Genomic DNA, 15,965 nt, shown 5'->3' with positions numbered 1-15,965 from the left:
AGAATAAGTATCTTTAAGGAAAGAAAATCACTTTGCTAAGCTGAAGTTGTTTGTAATCAGCTTAATTATTTAAATTGTAAAAATCTTAGAAATATGAACTTTTGATATCCATGTTTTCTACCTCAGCTGGAAAGAACAGAGCATGTTGGTTTGTTTTATTCTTTTCAATCTTAAAGACATTTAATCTTTTTTGTTGTTTGATTCTGAGAAACTTTAGGTGGAAAAAAAGCATTTTGTTCATGCTGGCCTTCATGGCGTTGTTAGATTTTAAGATTACTTCAGTCGTGGTCTACATTACCTTGATAGAGCCTAATGAATTGTAAAATAAATGTCTACAGAGCTATATATGTCCACTTCACAGCAGGTGCAAAGTTATTCTGTGATTGACAACTGCTTTTTCAGTGTGAACTTTTACACAAAAAAAGAAGTAGATGTAAGCAGCTCACTGAAGTAACTTGTATTTTGAATAAGGTAATGTAGTTAGCTATATTGTCTTGGTTCTTTTTTTTTCTTTTTTTTTTTGTTTGTTTGTTTGGGGGTTTTTTGGTTTGTTTTTTGGTTTTTGGGGTTTTTTTTTTGTTTGTTTGGTTGGTTGATTTTGTTTCAGTTTTTTTATCTAGATACCTTCAGAATATATGGAAGTTTAATTTTCAGTATTGAATAAGGCTCCCGCTTCCCACTAATTATGCCAGTTAATTAAACAGGGACATTATGCACTGTGAAGAAGATTAGGCAGCATCAGTTTTTTATGTTTGTAATCTTTCTTTTGCAGGACCAAAGAATGAATTGTTTCTTTTTTATGGGAAGGGACGGCCAGGAATAATCCGGGGAATGGACCTGAATACCAAAATGTCAGATGAGTACATGATCCCCATCGAGAACCTGGTCAATCCTCGTGCTCTGGACTTCCATGCTGAAACCAATTACATTTACTTTGCTGATACCACCAGTTTCCTGATTGGACGACAGAAAATTGATGGCACAGAGAGAGAAACAATCCTCAAAGACGGTGGGTGATGCTCAGTGCTGGTGACATTCCGAGATGCTCACTACCGAGAAGTTGAACTGACATTTTCAGATAATTTAAAGGGTTTTTTTGGGTCTCCCATGGAAAACAGACACATATCTGACCTTGAACAGAATTGGAGATACTTTTTTGCAGCCTCCTGTCTTTTCTTTTTTTTCCTGAGGGCAGAAATGTAAAGTTTGGTTAAATCACTCTGTTGTGAATTCTTACTGTGTCCATTTAAGCTCAGCACTGGTAAGTAATTCCTATTTTTCCACTGTGTCCTTCCAGTAGCTGGATATTTGTTGAACCATCCCAAATCCTTGCAGACTTTATGAGACTTCTTCACTCCAGCCTGCATCACACTGTGGATTCTGGAGCTAATTCAAGTAGTTTGGCAGAATGAGACTGTCTGTAGTGCTTGAAAACTCATTAGGAAAAAAGCATTGTCTTTCCTGATGCATTTTCCATTGTGAATGTGGAAGCAACAGTTAGACCTAAACATTTATTAGAACCTTAATTAAGATGCTTGTAACATTTATTATAGCAATAAGAGAAAATGCCAGCAAGTCTTTAGTTTCCACATCTCCCACTACACTGAATCTCCCTGGTCTAGACTCATATCTCATCACACCAAATGTTGTTGTAGTGAAAAAATCTTCCTGTTTGTCAATTGATATTTTGTTTTCCTTTATGAGCCCTTCTCTGAAATATTGCTTCAGCAGGAGGTAGCAACTGCCTCAGCTGCAATTCATTCTACAGTAATTATTTTCTGGTCCTCAATCTAAGAAGAAGCATAAATATTCATCTTAGCCTTCAGAGAGCTTCATATATTTACTTGTGAATGGAAGCTCAGGACAGTGAAAGTAACTAAAATACCATTGTTTCAGCAGAGGGATGTTCACTCCCTGTCATTCATAAGGCATGTTTTAATGCACACTTCTGAGGAGCCATCTCCTCTGTGCAGTGATATGATGCTCTTTTAGTGTAAGGTCTCTCCTCAGAGTCTGCACAAAGATCCCTTCAGCAGCAGTTGCAAGGAATAGTGACAGGCTCTTTACCCTGCTCTGGTGAATGGTTAATAAAGGGCATTTGGCTCAGAAAATAACAAATACTCAGCTGTCAGTCTGGTAATTCTTCATTTCACTGCCAGCATGGGAATGGATAATGTACATCTCACATCTTCCATTGCTGACTTTCCTGTACTAACTGTGCATTTCATTTGACAGGGAAATAGTTCAAATGTGGAGTAGAGGAAGGAGCAGGAAATATGTAAAAGAAAACATTATAAAGGAGAAGCGAGGAGCATCCTAGCTGAGAGGTGTCAGACAGATTGGAGTCAGACAGTCAGGGTCAAACAGGTTGGGATTGGCCTACTCAAACATGAATAAACTTTGTATGCCAAACCTGAAAATTGGTGATATTCCTGTAAATAATGATTAAGTGCAGTGTCTACTCTTTATAAGTACAAGATAGCAAAAATATTAATGCAATAGTGAAAGAGCTGTGGATTATCTATGTTTATTTTCAGTGATTCTATTTGCAAAGACCAAAAATATGTCACTGTTAGTTCTCCCCTTTCCCAGGAGCTTACATTGTTAGTTCTAACTTGGTGTAGTTTCATAACTTTAAAGTATTTTTAAAGAACATTTGTTAATGTATTTTTCATGATTTAAAAAATTAATATGGCCTCCAGCCCTAACACCTCAGCTTTTATTCTTGTCAACTCTCACGAACTCAGCAGGGACAGATTAAATCATTCCTTGGTGGAAGGCTACTACAGAAAATCAGGTGTGTCAGGAGGGGGTGTAATATTTGCTTTGAACAGCATGCTGCTAAGAGCTTCTAGCTGTGGTAGGTGCCACTTCTCAGATTAGAAGTTGCCATTTTTTGGTGGCTATCAGGTTTTTTGAGAATATATACACTTGTTCAGACAGCATTGCAGCTCAGATAATTATAGTTTGCCTACATGAGAGCCTGATCCTACAGCTGTTGACTGGGAATTGAGATCACTGAGCGCCTCACACTGCTGGAGTTTGATTTCCCATACAGTTTCAGCTGTGATTTCTGTTTCTTCACTTTGGGAAGCAAGCTGCTGGGTGGTGTTGATAACAATTTGACAGCCCCCAGCACAGCCTGGCTTAGAGCTGGTGGCACAGCTGCAGCAGTACTGTACTTCCACCAGCAACAAGAATTATAATTAACCTTTCAAACTGGCATGTAAAATCAGTCCTTTACATTAAAAATTGGGGGGAAAAAAGAACCTAAACAATTTTAATGTCTGTGTTTTTAAAAACCACTGACATTTTAAAATGGATCTAAATACTGCTCAGTGAATGTAACATGTACTCAAGCGCAGGGTTTTTTTTTTACTTGTCTTTGTACCACTAATATTTTTGGGGGGGTTGCTGCGACCCTAAAATTCTTATAATAGTTACTTGTAAATATTAGTCGAGATGGTCAAACTGTTGCTTAAACAAGGCCACAGTAGGTATGTAAAACTCTTTGGAAGCTGTTTAGATGGTTGGTGTATAGAAGAATTATTTTCCCACCAGGTTTTATGCCAATCTAGCATTTAAGGCGGTGTTTATTACAGATGGCATTGGTGAGCTTGGCCATTCTGTACCAAATCACATGTTGTGCCTGTTCTCTGTTTCATACTGAAAAGCAGTGTGGCAAACTGCTGCCTCTAAAACTACTTTTAAAAACCTTCCATCTACATTCAACACATTTGAAGCTCTCATATTAGTATTGGTAGGAAAATTCTGGTGGAAATTCCACAATTTCCAAATGTTAACTTTTCAATTAGCAAGTGGAGAATGATCACAAGGGTTTTTTATTACCTCATCCCTTTTATGCTGAAAGAGCTTTACTGCAGCAGGACTGAATTCTTGTAGTCAAATCAACGCAAGAATGGCAGAATGATCATTGTTTTCTTCCTGTTTACTACTTGATGTGAAACCCATTTGAAGAGTAATTAATGTATTTAAGGCTTTTAGTGAAATAAAAGTGAATTTTTAATTATAACTCCACAAAACCATTGCAATTTATCTGTATGGGGTTGTGCTGTAGAATTCTCCTTTAAAAAACCCAAACTTTCTGCTAATTTAGTATCCAGTTACCATGAGGGGTTTTTTTGACTTAAATTGCTTTTAGTTTAGAACCACAATTGCCCCAAAATTCCTGCAAAAAGCAAGGTAGCTCAAAGACAGTATTATAGGAAGCTGAATAGATGTGGAGCAAAAGTCCTGTAAATTTTAGGAGGTATCCAGCATTTTAATCTGACAGTTTTGCTGCTGATACAAATAGAGCACATATTTGGACTGGTTTGACTCCCAAAGAAGCAAAAAAATCAGCAAAATATTTTCCATAAAAAGATAATTTTATTAATATATAAATCTGAGCTTATTAGTATAAAAATTGTGTTTAGCTCAAATTGCCTATGTCAGACAGGATAAAAACAAAATGGGTTTTGAACAAATAGCTCCTTGTCATCATGCTTGATTTTACCCATGTCAGTGGTTTCTTGAGTTGAGAAAAATCTGCTGAGGCCCCTCAGAGCCCAATAGGACATTTCTTGCACAGCTCAGGTTTCTCTGTGTTGCCTGTTCTGTTCAGCAGCTTTTTAGTTTTTTGGTTTTTTTTCCTCTGGGCCTTGGGCTCCAGATCCTTGGCTAAATTCTCTCTTCTTTTCCCTTCCATTCTTAGCACCTTTCTCAACCTCCTTGACCACTCCAAGACCAAAAGCCACTCTCCTCTTTCAGGAACTTTCAATTTCCTCTGACATTTTCTTTGCAAAAGAATGTAGCAAAGGCACTGAGAGATGAAAAATAAAACTGGCAGTGTCCATCAGCCTGGGGAAGCTGGCTGAGCTGCTGCACTGCTCTCAGACATCACCTGACTCACAGTTGTTCTGTGCTTTGGGTGATTCTTGTCAGACCAGGTGGTTGCTGGGTTAGAAATTTCATCATTTCTCTTGTTTCATGTCCCAGAGAGCTCATTCTGACACCTTTGCTTCCCTCCAGCTTCTTAAACCACAAGGAAAAATAGTTTCCCAAAAGTGATGTTCAGTTATATCAGAAATATGGATAAAAATGTCAAAACACATTTTGCAAGACTCCTCAGCTTATGCCACTTGTTTTTTGTTTGGGTTTTTTTTTTGTTTGTTTGTTTATTTGTTTGGTTTTGGTTTGGTTTGGTTTGATTTGTTGTTTGTTTGGTTGGTTTTTTCTCCCAAATAACTTTCTCATATTTTGTCTCAGAGGACATATTGTCATCTCTACACCTGTGGTTGATTTACAAAATTTAAGTTTAATTTCTTAGGTGAACAAGGTTTAGTTGGTACTTTGGTTGGTACCAAATATCTGTAATTTGCTTTGGGCCTTCAGTAGATAAGGGAAAAAAGCAATTTTAAAAACAAGACATGGATATCACATAACAAATAGTGAACATAAGTACATATAGAACATAAATACTATGAATCTCTTACTATTGTTCTTTCACTCTCAACAGATCTTGATAATGTGGAAGGCATTGCAGTGGACTGGATTGGAAATAATCTGTATTGGACCAATGATGGCCACAGGAAAACCATTGCTGTTGCCAGACTGGAAAAAGCTGCTCAGAGCAGGAAAACCTTGTTGGAGGGAGACATGTCCCACCCCAGAGGAATTGTTGTCGATCCTGTCAATGGGTATGAAGCAAACTGATTTTTCTGTAATGGTTGTCTTTGAGGCATAAATACAGGATTCAGTTTGCTCAGGATGAGGTTTGTAGAGTCATGTAGTGATCTGTAATCCTTCAGGAGTCTGTAACATATCTGTAATTCCTGCCCAGCATGCTTGCCCTGAAGCCTTCACAAGACTTTGTATGCCTGTCACTGTTGCATGTCTGTCCTGTTAATCTGAATGTGACTCACCTTCTTCTCAAATAAATTGAAGGTGTAAGTCCTGTATGAATATTTAATATCAAGTGAATTTTAAGATGCTCTCCTGTGTTTCTCTCTCTGTAATCTCAATTTCTGGAGCCAATTATGACCATATCCTTGTACACATTAGTTTACAAAACTGAGACAGGTACTCTTCATTAGTTATTAGCTTAAATTAATTTTGATAAGCTGCATAATAAAGAAAAACTCATTATATTACTGTGATATAATGGTAGGTCACTTAACAAATCACTGAAGAAAGATGTAGGTAGGTAGGTAGTGGCTGGATTGATTGCTATTTTCCTATTATAGAAAATATTTACCCTCTCAGGTTTTCCCTTTTGAGCCTGTCCTTTGAGGAGTGGAAGTGGCTGTGGAAAGGCTACAATTCATTAAGGTCAGACAGTGAGGGTATAAAATGAGACCACGAGCCATAACCACACCTGCAATTACTTTGTTAAATTTTCCAGCTCAGTAAATGCATGGCACAGGAAGCAGTGTATGAAGATGTATTGCCTGAAAAGGGCCATTATATAAAACACTTCTCTAATAAAATAGCGTGTCCTTCATGATTATACTTCTTATGGATGCTCTTCCTGAGGGATAGCATTTATTATGGCTTTTTAATTGTGTTTCCAAAATTTTAGTCTGGATTTAACCAGTGTTGGAGCATTAACTGCATTTTGAGATACAATTAAAGCACACGGACATAAATGCCTGTCACTGTGAGCAGATTTTACCTTATGACAGGATAAATGGAATAAGGACAGACAAAAAGTTAATGGGGAAAAGCTCAGTAATTGCTGTTGAGAAGTCATGTAAATATTTGTAAAACATATTTTGTCTCCCAATAAAATAAGTGCCATATTGACCTGAGCCTCAGGGCATGTGCAGGGTTTATAATTCTGTGATTAAACCCAGTGCTGTTAGAGTCAAACATGCAATGGAGTTTGTAAGGCTTGTGGATCAAAAATAGACTGATGTTCTTTGCACATATTTACAAAAACATTAACAGAACCCAAAACAACCTCCTAGGGGGCGATTCGAGAGAAATGAGAAGTAAACAAAAAAGCTGCATGTGCAAATCTGCAAAGTTGTATAATGCAATTTTTTTTTCCAGTGTCTCATAAATATCAAATTATGCTTAATCATAAAAGTGCATTTAAATACTTTTTTTGGACCCGTAGATTTGATATAATATACACAGGTGTGATAAGAAAATAATTTTTCATTTCAGTGTATCATTCAAACTTCAGTATTTAAATTCCAGGACTTTATTCTTCCAAGTACAGGCCAATGAAATGGTTAATGGGTTAGGATCACAGAAGGTATTTCAGAAACATAAATCTGGTGAAAGAAAAGGTGAGGTATATTAATAGCAATTAAAGCAGGATGAACAAATAGGATTTAAGATTGGCATGATGTTTTTGTTCTCTTTAATGCTTATTAATTTAAGTCCTAGGTTTGACTAAAAGTAAACATCTGCTGTCTGGCAAATGTTTTCATTTATGAAATAATGTGACTTTATGTGATACAATCTGAGATGATTCACAGAGTGCTTGCAGGTTTCTGTTTCTTCCCATTAACTCATTTCCTTAGGGAAAAACATGTTTAAAAAAAAAGAGAAAAAAGAAAAGTGGTTTCTTAGCATATTTTTTACCCTCTGTTTCTGTACAAGTTCAAGTTGCATATTTTAAATGGTTGAAATCACTGTTTTCAAGGGCAAATTCTGTAATAGAACATGATATTCAGAATAATTCAATAAGGAAAGGTTTATTCTGTAGATTCCAGTAGAGAATGGCTCATAGAATTCCTCTGAGCCAATACTTTTAGAGGAGTTAATAGACTTTTTTAAAATTTTCCAAAGCAATATTGGTGCCTTTCTTTCTGACTTTGTTTGCTTTTTTTAATCTGTATTGCTTCACTATGAGCCATAAAACTATGCTCAAATTGCTTGCTGGCTTTTTTTCAACTAATTTTCACAGCAACTGTTTCTAAACATTTTTTGTGATGGACAAAGTACACCTTACAGTTTTCTAAGTGATTTAGCTGCTTTCATGAAGTTCACAGAACGTCAAGGTCATCCTTTAGCTCTAAAACCAGAGTGCAAATAATTATTGTGCTGCAACTTCTTTGATAGAATTAGGTGTAATAAAAAGGATATTTACATCATAAAGGCAAATTGACCTGGCCAGAACCAGCTCACTGTAAAAATGTGAGGTTTTTGACAAAGTCAATACAAGTAGTGGTTTAAAAACACAACAAATAAAGAAACCCTGTAATTCTGGTGGGAATAAATAAGGTCTTAATTCTTTTGCTTTTCTTGTCTGTTGGTTCTCTGGTATTCATGTAATTTATCACAATATGAGCAAAATAACATAAGTGTCACTTCAGCAGCATCCAGTGGTCAGGGACAGTAAATAGAGTTGCAGAAACAGCAATGGAAAGAAACATGAAAAAGTCAAAATTGCTCTGGCTTGGAGGAGCTGCTGCTAAAAGCCTGCAGTACAATTCACCTGATTAAAATGGAATGTGAATGCTCATTTCTGTAATTCCCCAGATGGATGTATTGGACAGACTGGGAGGAAGATGAAATAGATGCCAGCGTGGGGAGGATTGAGAAGGCCTGGATGGATGGCTACAACCGGCAGGTTTTTGTCACATCAAAGATGCTCTGGCCAAATGGTTTAACTCTGGACTACCGCGCCAACGTGCTCTACTGGTGTGATGCCTATTATGATCACATTGAAAGGATCTATTTGAATGGGACTGACAGAAAGGTAAAAGAGAAATGCTGCTGGTTTGCCACAGGCATGTTCTGTCTCTGGATTTGATTGTGTTGTGTTAAAATACTTCCCAAGGATTTTAAAGTCTGTGGAACCCGTGGCGTGTCGCACGTCACCTCTGCTGGAGCGATGGTGGCAGTCTCGAGTGAGAGGCTGAAACACAGCTTAGGGTGTTCCTCTGTCCTAAGTGTCACCAAACCTGACTTTTATTTTATTTTTTTTTACCTATTTTTCTCATGTGGCGAGGAGTTATATTTGGATTGAGCCATGAAGCTGCAAAGAGATTTTTGGTAGAAAAACTCATTCTATTTGGCTTTGCCAGAGAGAGAGGCTTTTCCTTGAACTTTGCTGGATGGGTTTTTCTGAATCTCCATTCCTTTTTTGAGTATTTGTGGTAATATTCAGAGGGATAGTCCTCAGCAAATAGTTAGAGATAGAGATAGATTGCTTTAGTTGTTACTAATGCCTTTACTAGCTGGATACAAGTCTGCACAGTCATTCTGTGTGGGTTTGTAGAAGCAACAAGCACAGAATAAGAGACTTTGACAATGGTTAAGGCTCAAACTGGAGTCTGATAATTTGGGGAAGTTTTACCATCTGCTTCATAAAATTAGTGACTGGTGAATAATAAGAAACACATGTCTACAGGTTTTGTTTTGAATTGTGTCACAGAATGGTTCTTTTTTTTTGAAAAGTGAGTTTTCTATAATCCTGAGATGTAAGAAAAAAAGCTTAACTACTTGAATTTATGTAGCTGAAAATAACTATAAAATACATGTGTTTTATGTTTAATCATTTGTATTTAATTATAGGTTATTTTGGTCAAAACTTAACTGGATCAGTCACATCTATAATTTGTTAATACAGTAAAGATTTTGGGGGATAGGGAGGTCCTTAATTCCACTAATAGCTGTCAGATTATTGACTGATTGATGAATTTGGATCAAAAGCAGTTCACAGATGAGGAGCTTTGACTGTAAGATTTCAAGTCCAAAGAGAAAATGTAAAGGGCAAAAGGAGGTGATGTTTGCCAACCACCTCAAAGGAGTATTTTAGTTGTCTTTATCTCCCTGTTCTCTTCGGTTTGTGTCCAGAAATAGACAAGATAGGGCTTGTGAGGAGCTCCTTCCTTCTCTCTAGAGGCAAGGTAGAAAAAAGGCTCTTGGTTCAAGCAAGGATCCCAGACAGAAGGAGACCAATGAAAAAACTGAATCTGGTGGGATAAAATCACAGGATCATAGAATTGTTTGTGTTGGGAAAGGCCTTAATATCTTCAGGTCCAACCCTTAACCCAGCACTGCCAAATTCACCACTAACCATGATCCTAAACCCCACTTCTACGTCTTTCAGATCCTTCCAGGGTTAGAGACTGCACCATTTCCTGTGTTCTCTGATGGGGACCACTTAAAGTGAAACTATATGAAGTTTTTTTCAGGTTGAATATTAGTTCTGCTGCACAGAAGGGCTTTGCACTCTTTATTTTATTTTATTGCACTAGGTTGTTATGTTTGGGACAGTAATGATCTCAGTTTTCCTATTTCCTGTTTTACCTTCTCTGAAAAATTAAAGATTCTTTCAACCTTGCTGACGCTGACCTACCATGAATTAATTGCAGGTAGTCTACAATGGAAAAGATTTGAATCATCCTTTTGGACTATCACACCATGGAAATTATATATATTGGACAGATTACATGAATGGGTCAATTTTCCAGTTGGATCTGGTAACAAGGAATGTGACACTGTTGAGAAGTGAGAGGCCACCTTTGTTTGGGCTCCAGATTTATGATCCACGCAAACAGCAAGGTACTTATACAGTTTCTCCAGAGTTTTGTTATTAAAGGTGTTTTCCCTTAGAGTTTCCAAGCATTTTGAGGTTACTGGATGAACAAAAATAGAAAAACAAATAGGGGTTGTGGCATGAGAAAGTTACTCTCCAGAGTTTCAGTCCATTGAAGTAGAAATTGATTCTCTCGTAAATACTAAAAAGTGAATCACAGCATTATTCCTGTCTGAATTCCTTCTGTGCATTCACACTGCCTTTATTGCCCTTTTTCCTTGTGTGACCAAGAGATGCTGTGCAAGTATCAATTACAGAGGGAAACATATCTGCATTGGCTCATAGATATAAAATATGTGATTACATTTACCTTTTCTTAAATAAGATCATAGATCCTGCCTCCATTTTTTTTTAATTTGCTCCCCCATCTTGGTCTACAATCAACACTGTATGCTGCACAGGATAAAAGTAGTTATTTGAGAGTAGTGGAAAAATCCATATTTGTTGCTACTTGTATCAGTAGAGAAATGAGATAAAAGCCATAAGTTTGCATGGATGGAATTTAGAAAATACAATTACTTCTCTACAGGTAAAGATAAAAATGTGTTTTACTGAAGGAAACCTTGAATTCCATTTACTCCATGCAGTGTTCTTATGAGTTGTTGAGTATTAACAACTTTAGTTAGAACATATTTCTAATTACCAGATTGTTTGGTCTGTTACCAAACATAAAAATGAGCATCAGGAATTAATATAGATAAAATACTGTTTAAAATATTATTTTTTTACTGTCTAAATTTTCTCTTTTCTGGTACTGCAGCATCTAAATTTCCTTTCCCTAGGCCAAGCTGGTCTGTGTAGCACTGTGCTAAGTCAGGGTTGCTGCAGCACTGTTCCTCTTGTCACAGCTGCTTTTCAGGGACTCTCTGACATTCAAAGACATGTAAAAGTATAGTTTGTTTGGGGTTTTTCTTGTATTTAGTGTGGGTTTTGTTTGGTTGGTGCTTTTAAGACAAAAATCTGGGCCCAAATCTACCCTCAAGGTGGCTAAATTTCAGAATGCTGTGCCTGCTAATAGAAGATGCAGTGTTTGCTTTCAATATGACTGCTGCTTTATTTGGTACTCAGAAAATTCCTTTATTTTTCAGAAAAAAAAGGACATTTAATGCAGTTGCTATTGGCTTCCAAATCAGCTGACACCAGAAAGTATTGCCTCTTAGACAGTTTTGCTGAATGAGCTAAAGTCTTAAGGGAGGGAATTTGGCTTGTTAATATATTCTTTGTTTGAAATTGGAATTGGAGTTTTGTAAGCTAACTGCAGCCTTTAGGAACTTCCCTTTTTGTCGTGCTCAGTGAGGTTGATCTTGCCATTGCTCCCAAAGGAGCATAAAAATTTCTTTTAAAGAAACTTTTGTGTGTGTGTGTGTGTGTGTGTGTGCGCATGTTTTCCTTGTTAAAGAGCAGGCTCAAGGCTGGATTGTTGTACATAGAACACCACAGAAAAAACACTTTATAGACGAGTTGTATATTAAAGATATAACATGCTGTAACATGCACATACCTCAGAGACTTTTGGCTGTGATCTTTTGAGGTGACTGCTTTGATGCTGTTGGTCTTGTCACACAAGCAGAAACTGTCATTTCATTTGGGCATGGCTCAATCCAGACTGGCATTTTTGGGGGGGCTTTTCCAGGATACTGTTCCAATCCTGCTTTGCTTTGTGCTTTTCGGTAGGGACGTGAAGCTTTGGGATCTTCTTAAGGAGAGGTGTTTTTCATTGTCTCTCTCTCATGAGGCATGATCCCCTTGAGGGGGAATTTTTGTTTGTTTGTTTGTTTTTCACTTACTTTCAGAGGTTAGATTTCACCTTACTTTCTTAGGCTGAGTCTGCATCTCTGTGCATCATAAAATATGGGAGGGTGAGGTATAATAATCATAGGAGCTGGATTTACACTCAGAATATGACCCTGCAGGTATTTCCACTGGTTTGAAAGGCTGGATTGCTACTCCCATGTAAATAACTCTGGACTGAGTGTATTTACAGCAGTTGAAGTGGCCTCTTTTGAAATCAGCTAATGTTTTAACTCCTCAGATTGCAAAGAAGAGCTGGAGCACCAGGCTGCTGCTCCTCATGTGTGGAGGATGGTCCTAAGAGTGGGCTTACCCAATTTAACAGTACTTGAGGTTAGCTTCATATGAAGCTACAAATGCAATAAATACTTCAGTGTGTCTCTTAAATGAAAAGATTAAACACATGTGCATGGTTTCCATTTTTTTTTTTCCTGAGAACGATGACTGAAATGCAATTACATTGTTGTAATTGGTTTAGCTCTGGACTAATTTTTTAGCTAATTAAAACGGAATTGGCCTAATTTATTCACATGCTATCAACAGGGCAACAACTGTTTTAAAAGCTGTCAAAATATGAAAAATATGATAATAGCTTAGAAAGTATTTTAAAAGGTTGGGGCTACTTTAAGAATAACCATATAAAATAACTGTTAGGAACTGTAGTCGAGGAAATTTAATTCCCCAAATACTTGATGGCTTTACAGGTCCTACAGCTTGTTCAATAAAGAGGTTTAACCTACTTGAACTGTGTTTTGGGAGACATTTAAGCCTAGGAGTCTCTTCAGCAAGACTGATGGGACTGAAGGTCTCATTGCACCTTTAGGTTGAAGAGTGCACTTTATAAACCTTTTTATCTTGGATCTTTTTGCTTTAACTCTTGTTACTTCTCTTTTCCTTGTCATCATCCCCTCTTTTATCACTTTACCTAGCACATAACCCACTGTGCAGGAGTTTGTCATCCCAATTATGAGGTTAAGTGGGAACTTTTCATCTTTGAGATGGACCATTTGACTTTGATCTAGTGATTTAATTTTTATATCTTTATTTTCAGCTTTCATTGGGCTTCAGAATCATCATGTGTTTTCTATATTTGGCTGAAATAGTCTTTTATTCTGTAGGTTTATTCTCTTTTAGTGAGATGACAAACTCGTGTACATGCTTTAATTAAATCACTGCAAATGTTTTGACTTGTGCCATGTTATTTTGGAGTCACTTTTGAAGATTGTATTTTGGTTTGTTTATTTTGGCAGCTTCTGAGAACTTTTTAAATCTTTGTGTTACTGACATCCTTTGATTTGTACAACGATGGCCCTGTAAAGATGGAGAGACTTTCAAGGCTACTTTTTCTGAGGCTTTCTTTGACCTGAGGTTTTCCAAAATTTAGGCTCAAATACATTTCTTAGGTTTTTTTGATATTTTGTTCATAATATTTCAGACCATAGCTGTAACAGTTGATTTTTTTAGTTGTTTGATCATAGTCTCAGACCTGAAGTCAGGATCTAATAATGTGTATTGAGTGTCCAGTCTAAACTCTTTCTAAAATTGTGATCAACCCCTCAGACTTCTCAGAGAATTCCCATTTTCCCTGGTTATAGAGCTGTGTTCTTGTCATCTCACTCACACCCTGTCCACTGAAAGTACAAGTACCACAATGGCCTTTCACATCATTCTCTATTAATCATTTTGCACAATTTTATTTATTTATTTCACTGGGTCCTTAATGGACTATTGATACATTTTCATCTAAGAAATGTTGTGTATGGTGGATCGGAAAAAGTATAGAAAAAGGTTATTAAACACTGCTCAATATTGCACAACATATTAAGGTGCATCTTAAAATATAAAAATTTTCAAAATCTTAAACTATTTGTTCATTGATTGTTGCTCATTTGATAATTTAAAGAGATTTCCCTGCACCTGCAGTACTGGCTCTGATGGGACACTTTAATATCCATGTTCACAGCTCCATGAGAACTTAATATTATGTTTTCTGTGAAAGGTGAAGTGAGGAGCATTGAGGAGATGGAATTGTATGGAGTCTGGTTTAGCCCAGCAAGCTGATAAATGTTTTCTACACCTTTAAAAGGAGGAACTGCTTTTTACTAGCACAGGAAGTTGAAAAAAAAAAGGAAAAGAAGTTTTAATTTAAAGGTTCAGCAGACATGAAGTTTTGTATCTTGCTTGGTCACAATCACTTCTCACCAGCGCCTGAAATCAGCAGAGCTTTGCTCATGGGAAGCTGGGTGTCCCCAGCAGTGCAGATCTAAGCAAAGGTCATGACCAAAGCGACACAAACAGAAACTGGGACATTTCTGGGCTCTCAGTGACTGAAGTCTGGTTGCCTCAGGAATGAGGAGGTGAGGGTGGATGGTAAAACACCTGACAGCTGTCAGTGTTTTCATGGGAGCAGCTTGGGGAAGGAACAATAACACAGAAAAGCAAAGCACAGCAATGGCAGATGTGCTCAGAAAAGAGTAATGGAATATTTGCCTGTATTCTATCTTCCATAAATCTCTTTATTCTTTTGTTTTCTCTCTTTTTTTTTTCCTAATCTATATTTGTAGTCACATTGTTTTAATGTGTACAGATGCCAATTAACTTCAGAACATTCCTTTATCTGCTGTTTGATTCCTTGAAGCCGCTGCGTGCATGTAGCTGTGCCAAATATTTTGCAGTATTTGTTCCTTTCATAAAACAGGCAGATGAAATGCTGTGAAGTGATGGTGCAGGTTTTGTGGTGTTATTATTTATTATTATTATTATTATTGTTGTTGTTGTTGTTGTTATTGTTATTATGTATTGCAACCTGCAACTAATTATATTTAAATATTATAACCTACAGTAACCAAAATATGTGAGAGCAATGTGCTCCTAACACAAGAGGGAAGTAATTGCTAAAAATTCTTCGTTTGTTTATGTTCCTAAAGAAAAAAAAAAGGCAACTAAAAACTCCATTGTTTAGTCCTAGCATGGCTGTTAAAGTTGCTTTTTATTTCTTTTCCCAGGTGATAATGCCTGTCGTGTTAATAATGGAGGCTGCAGCACTCTTTGTTTGGCCATTCCTGGAGGCAGAGTTTGTGCCTGTGCTGATAATCAGCTTTTGGAGGAAAACAGTACAACCTGCATGAGTAAGATTCTTACAGAATATCTGAGTTGATGCTGCTGTTAAGGGATCAAGTCAGACATGAAAATAAAACCAGAAAGTGTGGCCTCCTAGAGGGTCTACAAGACAAAGAAATATTACTTGAATAATTATTCTGGTTTACAGTTTACAGAATATGAAAGATTTTCCAAAGAAAACAGAATATTAATTACACTATTTAAGGATAAAATCCATTGGAAAATATTTCAGCATATCTGATATGATGAAACACTTAAATAGTTCACTGAGATATTTTAAAAATATCAGAAATGGGTCCATATAATTATTAAATTTAATATATATGAACAGTTTTCAGATTGTTCTACTAGGTATCTTAAACAGAAATCTGACATTGAAATGTTCATGATGAAACTGTTCATAAAGCACATCAAACAGATTATTTATGTATGATAGATTCTTACACAGACTGTGCAAATATTGCTGTGTTTCATCTTTTCTTTATATATCTTCATT

The 15,965-nt window shown here is 36.7% G+C and overlaps 1 protein-coding gene across 5 annotated transcripts in view; it reads left to right on the top strand.

Moving 5' to 3' along the window:
• The window catches only part of LRP1B (LDL receptor related protein 1B), a 634,192-nt gene that overhangs the window by 409,987 nt on the left and 208,240 nt on the right, over positions 1–15,965 (top strand). For all 5 annotated transcript variants that reach the window (XM_030951951.1, XM_030951950.1, XM_030951947.1 and 2 more), the window contains exons 11-15: positions 773–1,009; positions 5,519–5,699; positions 8,494–8,713; positions 10,335–10,524; positions 15,355–15,477. In XM_030951951.1, the coding sequence (XP_030807811.1) occupies positions 773–1,009; positions 5,519–5,699; positions 8,494–8,713; positions 10,335–10,524; positions 15,355–15,477 (951 nt within the window). The remainder of the gene's footprint in view (positions 1–772; positions 1,010–5,518; positions 5,700–8,493; positions 8,714–10,334; positions 10,525–15,354; positions 15,478–15,965) is intronic.

The sequence above is a fragment of the Camarhynchus parvulus genome, chromosome 7 (assembly GCF_901933205.1).
Source record: "Camarhynchus parvulus chromosome 7, STF_HiC, whole genome shotgun sequence".
Taxonomy (NCBI): Eukaryota; Metazoa; Chordata; class Aves; order Passeriformes; family Thraupidae; genus Camarhynchus; species Camarhynchus parvulus.
The sequence above is the reverse complement of the archived record's forward strand: the minus strand, read 5'-3'. Positions and strand labels throughout refer to the sequence as shown.